This window comes from Coloeus monedula (genome assembly GCF_965178545.1).
Source record: "Coloeus monedula genome assembly, chromosome: Z".
NCBI lineage: Eukaryota > Metazoa > Chordata > Aves > Passeriformes > Corvidae > Coloeus > Coloeus monedula.
The window spans coordinates 51,445,085-51,457,765 of record NC_138822.1 but is presented as its reverse complement, the minus strand read 5'-3'; the positions used below and the strand labels follow the sequence as shown (position 1 = coordinate 51,457,765).

General features: G+C 46.0%; 1 protein-coding gene across 2 annotated transcripts in view; it reads right to left on the bottom strand.

Moving 5' to 3' along the window:
- ABCA1 (ATP binding cassette subfamily A member 1) overlaps positions 1 to 12,681 on the bottom strand; it is a 91,857-nt gene that overhangs the window by 21,504 nt on the left and 57,672 nt on the right. For both annotated transcript variants that reach the window (XM_082301598.1, XM_082301599.1), the window contains exons 9-21: positions 9,703 to 9,943; positions 8,998 to 9,137; positions 8,647 to 8,763; positions 6,164 to 6,352; positions 5,117 to 5,322; positions 4,848 to 5,024; positions 4,016 to 4,238; positions 3,440 to 3,661; positions 2,862 to 3,066; positions 2,220 to 2,333; positions 1,590 to 1,761; positions 926 to 1,057; positions 264 to 403 (exon numbers count right to left, since the gene is read on the bottom strand). In XM_082301598.1, the coding sequence (XP_082157724.1) occupies positions 264 to 403; positions 926 to 1,057; positions 1,590 to 1,761; positions 2,220 to 2,333; positions 2,862 to 3,066; positions 3,440 to 3,661; positions 4,016 to 4,238; positions 4,848 to 5,024; positions 5,117 to 5,322; positions 6,164 to 6,352; positions 8,647 to 8,763; positions 8,998 to 9,137; positions 9,703 to 9,943 (2,278 nt within the window). The remainder of the gene's footprint in view (positions 1 to 263; positions 404 to 925; positions 1,058 to 1,589; positions 1,762 to 2,219; positions 2,334 to 2,861; positions 3,067 to 3,439; positions 3,662 to 4,015; positions 4,239 to 4,847; positions 5,025 to 5,116; positions 5,323 to 6,163; positions 6,353 to 8,646; positions 8,764 to 8,997; positions 9,138 to 9,702; positions 9,944 to 12,681) is intronic.

Here is a 12,681-nt window from a genome sequence, read left to right as displayed (position 1 = left end):
ACGTCATGACGGAAACAAATACAAAATACTCAGAGAAAGTGAGTGACTTGTTATGGCCACTAGATAGCTTGTGATAGTGCAAGATTGTGACATTTACTATGATATACTGATTAGGTACTTAATAACTAACTGACTTCCTTAAATGCTTAATAACATAGTAGTCTATTTATAATTGCAGGATCCCATCAAGGTCCATAATGCAGCCTCTGCAAAAGCCAATGGAGTGTTTCTGAGGCTGAGAAACATAAAAGATCTGAACCTACCTGAGAGTCTGCTTGTCCTAGCTTTCAGTTTGTGAGGCAAACCAACATCTGTTGCCATCTGCTCCATCTCCTCTTTCACCTTCTTTTCTGGCAGCCCTTTGAGCCGAGCATAGAACCAGATGTGCTCCTCTACAGTCAGCCTAGGGAACAAATGCAGCCTCAGGGCACAGTTGAATGCACCATGCCGGGATTCGTCCCTTATATTAGCACTACTGCAGGCATTTCTGTTTGCTCAGAAAAACATATTTTAAGGCTGAGGTTTCAGGAAGGAGCTACAGACTGGGTGCGCTCAGCTTGGGCCTGACTTCAGGGTGTGGCTCTAATCAGCACCCATGTAAATAATCCTTCTTTAAGGGTGCTTGACAGTACCACAAACAACCCAAATCACTAGGCACTGAAGAAACACTTGACCTAGCTAAGTGGAGTAGATTATTAACAGACATGACAGACTAAAGTATAGGCTCTTGCTGATCATTCCCCGGGCACTTAGGAATGTGCTAATAAACAAAATGTTCCTGCACCAATCCCACACCACCCCATTGTCTCGCACCACACACACACAAAAAAAAGGACTGTCAAAGCCAAAAGCCCACTGCTGTATCCTAGAGAATCCAAACATCTGTTGGATAGCACCAGTCCTGTGTCTCCCACATGATACTCACAAGTCAAACAGCACATTGTGTTGTGGACATACTCCCAGGTTCTGCCTGATGGTGCTCAGCTCAGAGCGGATATCTTTGCCCAGGATGAAGGCTGTACCCGAAGTTGGGGGGAACAAGCCAGTCAAAATCGACCTGGAAGAAAAACAGAATAGGTAAGCAGGTAGGTTCCACCACTAGGAAACAGCTGCTGTGCATGACAGGATCGCTGAATTAAGAGTAGGTGGAAACCCTGGGGAAATCCCGTATCAAGAAAGTAGCCTGAGAAACATCTCACTAATGGGTTTAAAAAAAACGAAAACACAAACCAGCTCCAGCGGTGATCAAAGAACACCCACATGGCTCCTTGAAGGAAAGATTTTTTTCCTCTAAAAGCTTCTTGTTCTTTCAGTACCCACTTGCTTTCTTTCACTGGTAAGTCAGAATCACAAATGGCATTACTCCAAAACACTGCCTACAGATTCATTTGACCCAGCCTTAACCTGAACTCCCTTCAGTTCCAGTCCCCTCTGTCTGTGAGGCAGCAGCACAACTAGATTAAATCAGCAGAAGCACTCTAGTCTGCACCAGGTTGCACACTGCAGTCCTACAGCTACCTCTACTATACGGATAGGAGTTGCAGTATTCAGTCACTTCCCACTGTCTTAAATCATTATTTTGTTCTTACATGGTAGTGGTTTTCCCTGCTCCATTATGTCCCAGAAAGGAGGTGATTTGTCCTTCATAGAAGTTAAGTGTGAGACCATCTACAGCAACCTTCTTCCCATCACGGTAAACTTTGACCAGGTTCTGGATGGAAACACCAAGACTCAGATGCACTGGCTCTTCTTCCTTGCAGACTGGAAGAAAGCAGGAAAACAGAGATATGACAGGTTTTAACAGAAATTGCATGGAGTTTTAACAGACATCACATTCCCCCAGGCCAGTGGAGAAATGAGCTATATGAAGAACTGACCATGTTTCTTCCTCAGAGACAGGAATCTTTCACAGAAATTGTCATTTAGCTATTTTCTCTCTCCTGGGCTCATCTGGGAGCTGGAGATCTCCAGTGTTACCAGGCTCAGCAAAAATACAAGGGCTTCTCAACTCCATGAGCCCAGCTGCACTCAGGTGGGCAAAGTACCTTGGGTTCATCTGGATATACCCACTTGATCAGCATATCCAAACTGTGATAAAAAAAGGATGACCAATTTCACCTATCCATGCCAGTCCTGCTCATGCTGTCCTTAGACTCTCATTTCAGAAGAAGAAAGACCTTAACACTTCACTTCAGAAAGGCTCTGTGTCCAGCACTTACCTTCTGAAGACCCCTTCTGGTCAGGATGGGGATGCTGCCTGTCCTGTGGTTCCTCCCCAAACCAATAGGACTTTGTAAAAGGAAAGTACCAGGGTCTGGGAATCCCATACTGGCCTAAAAAGAAAAGCATTACATGAGCCTGACTGCATCTGTCCCTTTTCGTCTTTTAGCTTTCAGGACAAGAAGGGAAGTATTCCACCCCCAGTAAGCCTCCAGGTGAGGCAAGACTAAGAAGAAACCTTTCTGTATGAAGACACTGACAGACTCTGGGTAAGAGACATCTAACTTCACTTTAGGGTTAAAAACCCTCTGCTGGAAGGTGCTAAGTAGCACACGAGGTACTGATACTCTTAACCCCTCCCTTCCAGCACAGTCTGTGAACTTTTGAGGAGGGAACAAGTGAAGTACAGCAAAGCTTCTGGGGCCAGATCAGCTATGGCCACCATGGGGTCATGCTTCTGTGCTGGGCAACACTCACTGCTATCAGCAAGCAACAACCTTGCTCTGATGCTGGTTTTGTTCCACGACCTTTCTACATCTCTGCTTGGAAATGGGCCAAATTTGCACCTTTGCAAGTGAGAAGAGTGAAAGGATTTATTAAAAAGCCTTAAGACATGATTATTCCTCAGAAGCAGACCTCACCTGGGAAGACAGATTCAATGTACCAGGTCATGACTCCATACAGAAAAGTATCAAACAGCATCATGACAGCCGATGTGGTGATGCTAAAGCCATCTTCTTCCAATGGGCTCTCAAAGAAGTTGTCCCACTGAACACCAACTCCCTGCTCCTCGAACAGTGCGAAGTACTCGCAACCGAAACCGAAGGCTACTGGAGACAGCAGGCTCTGAAAACAGAAGGCATGAACATGCACTCAGTGTTCTTACATCTACTCTCCAACTAGTCATCTCAGTTGTAGCACAAAGCTAAGGGACATTGTCCATATGAAAAGTCGAAGTTCCAAGGACCATCATTGTATTTACAGGTATGGAGTGGCAGATTTGGTCTAGGATCCAATAAGGCCTGAAATCTCTGCTGCGCCTCCATCCAGAATTATAAGTTTTCCTGTTTCCTTTCCCTTATTCTTTGGATTTTCCTGCAAGGGAACAGGTTGCTAACAGTCACCCTCTCCACACAGGTAAGAAAGTGTCCAGCTGGAGAGCTGCTGAGTGCCATAGTCGTGGAGACCTAGTGCCCAGAAGAATTTTATCAAGACTCACCGCAAAAATCTTGAGTGAGAAGCTGATATGGTCCTGCCAGGCAACACACAGCACATAAGGTAGGTACAGCGTGAAGTAGACAATGCCCCCACAGGCAGCTGCCAGGTTGGCCCTGGAGAACACGGTGCTGATGAGGAAGCACTGGAGGATGGTCACAACACCGAAGATTGAGAGGAAAATGAACACCACACTAGGGTCGCTGTAGGGCAGCAGATTCCCCATCTGGCAGGAGAACAACAAGTGCATCAGGCTTTGAAAGGGCTCCTCAAGGTACCTCTGTTACAGCCAGCTCTGCAGAGCTGCTGCTCAGGGGAAGTGGAGCTTCCTGCAATTTGCACAACAGCCTTCCCAGAAGTGAGGCAGTACTAGAGGCTTCTTTTCAAGAAAACTGAATCTACAACATTGCCTCCTGTTGTTTTCAGCCACATAGTCCTGTTGTTCCAAAATCCTGTTCCCAAAAAGTGACTGGTCAACACACATCCACAAACTCCTCCCCAGTGTGTCAGTGCAGACCACTGCTTAGCAGGCTCTAAAGACTCTAGAGTCTGCTGCCACAGGCCAAACCAGACTACTCACCTTCAGGATCAGCACCAGCAATCCTGCACTCATCAGGAGAGGGACAAGGCTGCTAATGAACCAACTTAACCACAGGATGCCATTGTCAAGTCCCATAATCCTCATTGTTTCTTTCAGGCGGGCTTCCTTCTCATAAACAATGCCCTTAATTATCACAGCCACCGAGTAGATCCAAGCTAGAGTCATGAAGAGAGGCATGGAGCGGCTCATGACACGCAGAAATCTGAGAAAATGAAGGGAAGGGGCCAGAAGAACTGAGTGAGAAACTTCACTGCAACTTCAGGTACCACTTCAAGGGCTATCAGAGCATGGTGACAGCTAAGCCTTCACTGCACAAAGCAACTGATGTGCAAAGCCTGACACAGGATCCGTGTCTCACCATGAAGTGAGGCGGATGGGTTTAGAGCACATCACCAGTTAGGAATGAGAGCTGGAGCTGCAACTGTCACTCAGTAGAAGAGTGGATGCAAAGAGCTGCCTTGCCTGGAGATTGCTCTCAATTGCTCTCTTCCCCTTCTCCTGTGCTTATCTGTCTGCTTTCTTCCCCAGTGCTATTTTTGCTTGCATCAGGTGTGGGCACATAGTCACACCTCAGGAAGGTACTTTGTATGTTCAAGTCTATTACTGACAGTCCCTCTCCTGGGCAGGACTCTGCAGGGCATCATGTATTCTAAATCCTCCATGTGGGTGCCCTAGTTCCAGGGATTAGGAACACTATGGAGATTGCCTCCTCACTGATAACAGGAACATAAACCATGTCTGAGGAGTGACAAAAGCCCATGCCTCCCAAGCTCCTCCTCCTGGGAGCTTTTGAAGCAGCCTGCATACATACACGTCATCCACATAACATGGGTAGGGCATCTGCTGCACATAAACTCCTGTCTTCTTCTCTGTGCCTGTCTGAACTCTGATGATGGCCTGTTCTACCACATCCTGCAGGTAGACAAAGCCTCCCCAGACATAGCGCATGTCCTCAAAGGGGTCAGCACGGGGACCAGGATCCCAGTACCTGCACCAAGGGAATAAGACCTTTCCATTAGAAATCCTCCTCACCACATCCTTTGGGAGCATTTGTTCATAAGGCGGGATGTCAGGGCTCACCCATCCTTGATCTTGTTTGTCCTCTCCACATTATCAATGTCCATGCGTATCTTGTATTTCACATGCTGAGGAAGGTCTGTGCTGTCAGGAGCTATTTCCGTGAAGACTATGCCGGCCCAGAACCTCCTTTCATCCAGAAGCTCCAAGGACTTGTTTATGAGCTGGACTTCTGTGGGCACAGGCTCCAGTTTGTCCAAGTTGACACACTAGACAGGGACACAATTGGAAGCATTTATGGGACACACTGCCAAAGCATAATGTACTTTGTTTAGACGTGGGGTAGAGGAAAAGAACTCTCCAGTGGTAATGCCATGCCCAAGAAAAAGACAACTGCATCTGACTATCTTGCAATGGTTTGCTGTAGCCCAGCAAGCTGCAAGAGCTGTCATTGCTGACTGCTTGACAGTCACCTACCAGTCAAATATATATCACTGAGAAATACCCCAGCAAAGGGATTTTCTGTGCAAGAGGTTAGGTAGTGCCTACGGGATCTTATCCAAGTATCAATTTCCATATATAGTCTTATTTCTTCTGTTACCAATAAACCAAGTCTGATTAAAAGCCTCTAAACATCAGCAGAGAGATCTGAAGGCTTTGGACCAGGCCCTTAACAGGCCATGGCCTGTTTCTGTTTACACTTACCTCCCAATATGATGAGTCAACAATTAAAAACTAATTTTGTTCCCTCAGTTTAAAGCAGCTTCACCACAGTCCCCAGCTAAACCCCAGACTGAAGTATGAGCTGCTACACTGCTGGAAACAGCAGCAGCTGTCAGTCACCCAGTAACAGCAGGGCAGGAAACCACACACAGTGACAAAAGCAAGAACTTCAAAAACAAGGCCTACAGTTAGGTTCTGATATCTATACTCAGGCATCTGAATAAATGATAGTTTTCTCACACGCTACTCAGCCCTACTAATGGCTGGTTGTGTCCAGAAAATGGACAGAGGAACATCTATCTTCCCTTTCCAGAACAACAAACTGCGTGAGTGGAGACCAAGTTGCTGCCCTCCCCCAGCTCCTTGCCCACACTAACAGGATCTCACCTCCATGAAGCGGGAGATGGTCTGGATAGCCCGGTCTGTCTCATTGAAGGCATCCACCCAGGTATACAGAGAGCCATTTTCTGTCTCAAAGTCCTCTGGATTGTTTGACAGGAAACGGGCAACATCTTCCACTGTCCAGTTGGAAGCTGGCAAGTGCAGGTCCCAGAGGGCTTTGCCTTTCAGCAACGTCTGCAGATATTTTGTTTTCAAAGGAGAAACAGTTGTGAGAATTAATGTTAGATCTCCTCTCTCATAACGAAAACAAGCACTACCAGGGAAAACACCTGTTAAAAAGGTGCAGGGAGAGGCCCTCTGCAATACTGAGAGGATCAGTGCAGTGGGGTCCTTCCTCTCACCTTCCCGTTGAGAAGGATATGCCTCCCTCGGTACAGCTAAACCATATCGGTGTGCTTTGCAGGCTGTCTGCCTCCATGTCCTGCCACCCCTCTCCCAAGGAGAGGGCAGCAGAGAGCCATGCACAGCTCTGCACCCCCACACACACGCAAACCAGGGAAAAGGGAGATGCTTGCTCAGCGGAAATGCATTTGGCTAATGCTGGTTGCCAAGATCTCCTCACTTCTCCCAGACAAATCTCTGCTCCCGGCTGGGATGGAAAGGGATTGAGGCATGGCCGAAGGCTCAACGGTCACTGTGCTGACCAGAGGCCAGGGGATTCTCATATTTTGCTTTTGTGCCACCAGAGTTGGCTGAAGCAGCCCTATACAGCCACGATGTCCTGCCTTTGTCCTCCTGTCAGGGACAGTGCTTTCTTCACCCGGATTAACTGCTAGCTTTCTGAGGACAGGCTGTTGTACGCAGAATGCCTAGCACAGGTTCAGTGCCAGGCAGAAGCACCCATCACTGAAGCAGAAACCAGTCAACTGGGCAGACAATGTAAGGCCAGGCAGAAGGGAGCAGTAATTGTAAAGGATACAGGTGAACTGAAGTCAGGGAGATAAAAAGAAAAACATGCACAAGAGAGAAAACTGCAAAAATCCTTATGATTAAGAACAGGAAATGGATTTTTTGCCACAACAAAAATTAAAGAGAGGTAAAGAGCTTCCCCATACTCTGCTGTTACCAGCAAACCAGAAAGTAGTGTGTCACTCAGTTATAAGAACAGCTTAGTAAACTGGAAAAACAGAACAGACCAAGCTAGCAAAGGAAAACATACAAAAAGGAAATCCAAGCAAACAAGAATTGGATGTGCTGTGCTGTGCTCTCTTCTCATTTGGTCTTCAAGGTTAACTTCTGCCACCATCCCCAGCAGAAAGGACACCATGCCTGCAGGGAAATAGCTCAACCTCATCTTATTCAGTTCCATCATTAAAGCTCCTTAACCCCAGGGACACATGTCACCCTTCCTGAAGTTCACAGGCACATTAGCATCAAGCTAGAAGTGGCAGGGATGGGCAAGCAAAGCACTTTCCTCTCCTTCTGCAGGAAGAAATATGCCAAACAGACTGTACAACCCAGAAAGTTGAGAGGTGTTGGCTGTCAATCCAGCAGCATGGCAACTGAATGGGATGCTCTCTGGGAGCTGCCAAGGCACTGACAATGAATGACTCCTATTTGTGTGAACGTCAACAGGTGACAACAAAGGGACCCCCGTTACTACATTGGTACAGAGAAGACCAGATTGCTGGGAAGATCAATAATTAACTACCAGAGGCAATAGTGTTAACAGGCAACATAAAATACAAAACCAGAAAAGCCCAAGGCTCACTAAAATTAAAAAAAAAAAAAAAAAAAAAAATTAGGATCAACATTCACTTTTCAGAGGACATCACTGCAAATCAATGCTTTGGACCTTCCTTTCTGCTGAACTTTGCAACAATCTGTTCAACTGTCTCTGGCACTCCAGTATGTCATGTTAATGGAGAAGTACAACAGGGCAGGTCACAGATTATTCAGCAGAGCATTACAGAGCATTTACCCCCATTACAGTGGGGTAAAAAATGAATTAATTTTAAGGTTTATAAGACCTGGGGAGGTCTCTAAACACAAGAAGGTGCACTATGATACCCAACCAGCTGTGTTGCAGAGACAGCTGGAAAAACTACTCTACAGTCGTCCCTCTTGTTTCTCGATCCCAGTTTTACATCACTGTGCTTCCAAAGACATCAGCACAGGGTCCAAAGATCCACCCCTCAGAGCTGCACCTGAGGAACCATGGTGATTCTCTCATAACACATTAGGGCAACACTGTGGACAAAACAGTACATTTTCCAACAGAGGCAGATTAGAAACGAGTGTTACATGTGCACTGCTCCTGTTTGCAGGGGATTGTTCCATGAAGGAAGGAATGACAAGCATAATGCAAGATCTGTACAATCAAAGTCTCTTTCAAGAAGGGGTCCCATCCATAATATTTATCTGCCCAATTCAGCACTGAAGCACCATGAAGCACCATCTAAAACAAATATTTCATCACTTATTGCAAAAAACAACAGTGGTGGTTCTGGCAAGGACACCATACTGACCCGAATGAGATCCATTTCCTGACTACTTTCCATAAATGTCCAAATCTTTGGGCTTATCTCTTCCCACATTCCCCCGAGGTCACGGAACACACCCAGCTCCTGGAATGTCCTGTTCACCTGTCACAAAAAGGAGAGGAAGGTTATTTCCAAAAGCAGAGACCCATAATGGGCTGAAAGGGTGCATTGAGCCTTTAACAGTAAGCGCATGGGAGGTGAGAGACTAGGGAGGCTGTGCTTTTGCAGGCAATCCTTTCTAGGCTTGTGTTTGGGTCCAATTTAACTAGCAAGGATCAGCTGCACAGCCAGAGGACATAGTTCATGCTACATATCAGAGGACAGGGCTAGAGTTACCTCAGACATGACCTTCCTTACAGCTGGCGTATCTGGAGTGTACAAGATCTTCCCAATCAGCAAGGGTTTCAAAGCCCTCCAGATAATCCTGGAAAGCGGGCTGGATTCCAGGTTCTTCATTATCTCATTGCAGTAGGGTGCTGAGGAAGAGCACAAAAGTGAGTAGCTGAACAGCACAGTGACAAGTGCAGAAGGCATAGAGCATCAAGAACAATCAAAGCTGAAAGCAAAGCATTTTTCAGACACAAAACCCCTCCTTTACTGCAAAGCTCCACAAATAGCCCCTTTTAGCCCAAGGCTGCACAGTCTGCCCAGTGAACATGGAGAAACCAGGTAGCTTCCAACACTAAGAGCCACACTACTGGTCCTGCAACGCTCCCACAACCCTGATGAATGGCACAAACAAAATTTGTCCAGAAAACGTCAGATTTCCAGAGGCTCCACATGACTGTGCTCCCTCTCCCACTGAAGTAGGTCCATGGCACAGCTTTCTGTGGACTCTACAGACGGTCCTTGGGAGACTCTGCAAGTTGATAACTTACTGGCCTTAAGGGAACATGCAGGACAATATGTGCATGCCTTTCTGAAACAGCAGTGAACATGTTCCTCACGACCACATGCTTTCATCTCCAGAAGTTTGGAAAACACTAGTGATGACAATCTTGAAGTAGATAGGACATCAGACCATGCCACTGTTACACTTACTTGTGGAGTTATCATAGAAGTTAATCACATCATCTTCAGTGCTGTTGCCTCCAAACAGTGCTTTGTAATTGTTATCCTCATACCAGTTGAGGGATTTAATTTTGAGCCCTCCACCCTCAGGATGGCCGCACACGATGCGTGACACAGCCTGATAGATCTGCGTAGAGGAGTTTGAGGCATTCACATTGGTCAGGAACATCACCTCTTGCCTCATGTCACTCCAGCTCTTCATGGTCAGCAGCTGTTTGGGAAGGGCAGAGAAAAGAATGGAAGCAAGTTATCAAACAGCATTAATAAAAGGAGTTCTTTCCATGCGCCTTCAAATCACAGAACAGATTTCTAAACAGATGAGAATCCCCTTGAACACAACATCAAGGGTAAGAACCAGGGAAAACATTTCCCCACCAACACAGTGGGAGATTGTAGAAGGAAGTCTCTTCTGTGCAAGTACTTGGACTGTATCCTTGCCAAGTTCTTTACTCTTGAGTTTTCTTGTCCAGTGCTGTGGGTGGTTCCTGGCCTCCCTGCCCTCCAACATGGAAGCTGCTTCTCCTCCTGTTTGCACAATGGCTTACATTCCAGTGGAGTACCCTCACAAGGACAGGTGGGGTGGGGTACACTGAGTCAGAACAGGAATTAAAGGAACACCACCAAATGACTGCAGCTCATGGATCACAAACTCATGGGATGAGCTACAGGCCACAGCAGTGTCACCTGGCACAATTCCACCAAGCCTCCGCTGATTTACACCAGGCAGCCAGTTTGACCTCCCAGACTGGCATGGCTTATCCCTGCCCCAGAAACTCCTTACCCCGTTGTGAACAGCATTCCCAGAAAATCCTTGAAAACAAGCCCTGCTGCAGCCAGGAGCCTGAATCACAGCATAATGCACACAGCCAGTCACAGCAAGGAGCCTTCTCCTGCCCAGCTGACCTGACACCAGGCCTGAGGTGACAGCATGCAACCAGCCAGAACCATTAGTACCTCCAGACACCTTTGAGTGCCATAAGCCAGACAATATGCCTGCAATGTGTCATGAACAAAAGCACCCTGCCTTCAGCCTGAGACACTCGCTGCATTAATGCTGCCATACTCGGGCATGGCCAAGCTCACCACAAGAAGAAAAGCAACCCACCTGCATGAGAACTGATTTCATGCTGCACTGGAGTGTTGCTCTCAGACTCCTGTCTGGAGATGTCAGAACATCACCTCTTTGATGGCAACAGCAAGTGGATATTATGAAAAAATAAGATAAAGGCAAGAATCTAGGATACTTCCTCTAAGTAACCTTCCAGTTTCTATTTATTTTCAGCTCAGAAAACTTGTATTTCCTAATCCTCAACTAATTTCTTCCATGGTAAACTCCTAGAATTTAGAACATCCGCAAGTATTTAACAGACAACATCACAGGAAAGAACCTCTTCTCTCTGCTTAATTTGGCTACAGTTAGCTCCACTTGGTGTCATGTGGCTTTGTTTTTTGTTTTTACTGCAAGAGACAGTAAACATTCAATCCCTATCTCTTCATGTGCCACTACAGGTCTCCATCATATCTCCAACTCATCTCTTTTTCAAGCTGAACAGTCTCAGCCTATTCCCTTGTTCCTTTTGTGAAAGTCATTCTACTTCCAAGTGTCCTAACTGGCCTTCTCTGAACTTTACTCCCCTTCTGTTACCCGTTTTCAGAGAGTGAGAGCCTAGATCTATGTTCTGTATCAAAGGGTTTTATATAGTATCATGGTAAAATGCTACAGCTGGTTCTCCATCCCTTTTTAAGCATTTTCCTGAATTTTATATAATCCCCTGACTGCTACTGAAATATCAGGTGACATTAACTTGGATGTTCTTACTGTGCTGCCCAGAACAGGCACATGCAGTAAACAGGGCAAGCAGAACTGCTGAGACACCTATTTGTAACTTCTCATCACTGCATCTCAGAAACAACTTTAGATGCTATGGTCCAACTGCCCTGTTTTCAGAGACAATAACAGAGTCAAAGACCATCTGCCACTTTTGCTCACTGTGTATCGGTCTGTCACTTCTGTTTAAATACAATGCAGATAACTAAGTCTAAGACAGCTGGCAAAGCCAGCCAGCAACAATGCTGAAAGCAGCAGTGTGCTGAACAATTCAATCCAAGTTCACCCAAGGAAAACACACTCAAGACTCTTTGGCCTTACAGTGGGAGGTAAACCTGACCCTTTGTGCTCATCCCTTTGTGCATGTAGCACTGCCATTTTTAGATGTGCCAACATCTGGAGAAAAATTCTTGATGCTAAAAAACAGCTACTATGTGTCACCTACACAAGGAGCCTCTATTTTCAGATGCTAAAAGCACACAGCACACTGATATAATGGAAGACAGCTGTGAGAACAGCAAAAGCCTGAGTGCCTATGTCCAGAGTGACTGATTCAAGCATACTTTCATTTCCTCGCTACTCACTGCTGTCTTTGCCTGCAGCCTGGTGCCACTCAACCTGGCTCCACAGGTTCAGGGTGACATACAGGACACCAGCATCATGGGACATGAATGAAAAGTGTCACACAACAGCTTTTGGTTGTTACATATGCTCGCGTAGTTTTTGGATTTGATGATTCCTCACCTAAATGGCCAAGGCTGCATTTCAGGTGTGACAGTTTGAGTACGCAATTCAAAGGGATCCCTTAGGGAGTTTTTGGTATCTTACGTAAAACAGCTCATTTTTCCTCAGCAAAAAGGCAGCTACTTTAGCTAAAGTACTATAAACTCCCTAACATGATGAGCAAAGGTACTCAAATAGGAAGTACAGCTAATTCCCATGAACATATGAAGTGTTTATCATCTTGAAGAAGGATTGCATTGGCAAATACATTTCTATATATTATTTGAAACGGCTTGAGCAAGGAACTTTGTTTCATCTTTGGCACCAGCAACTTTACAACTTACATGCACAGCTGATCTTTTTACACCTCTGGAAGCAAGTATGTCAAACATGAAGGG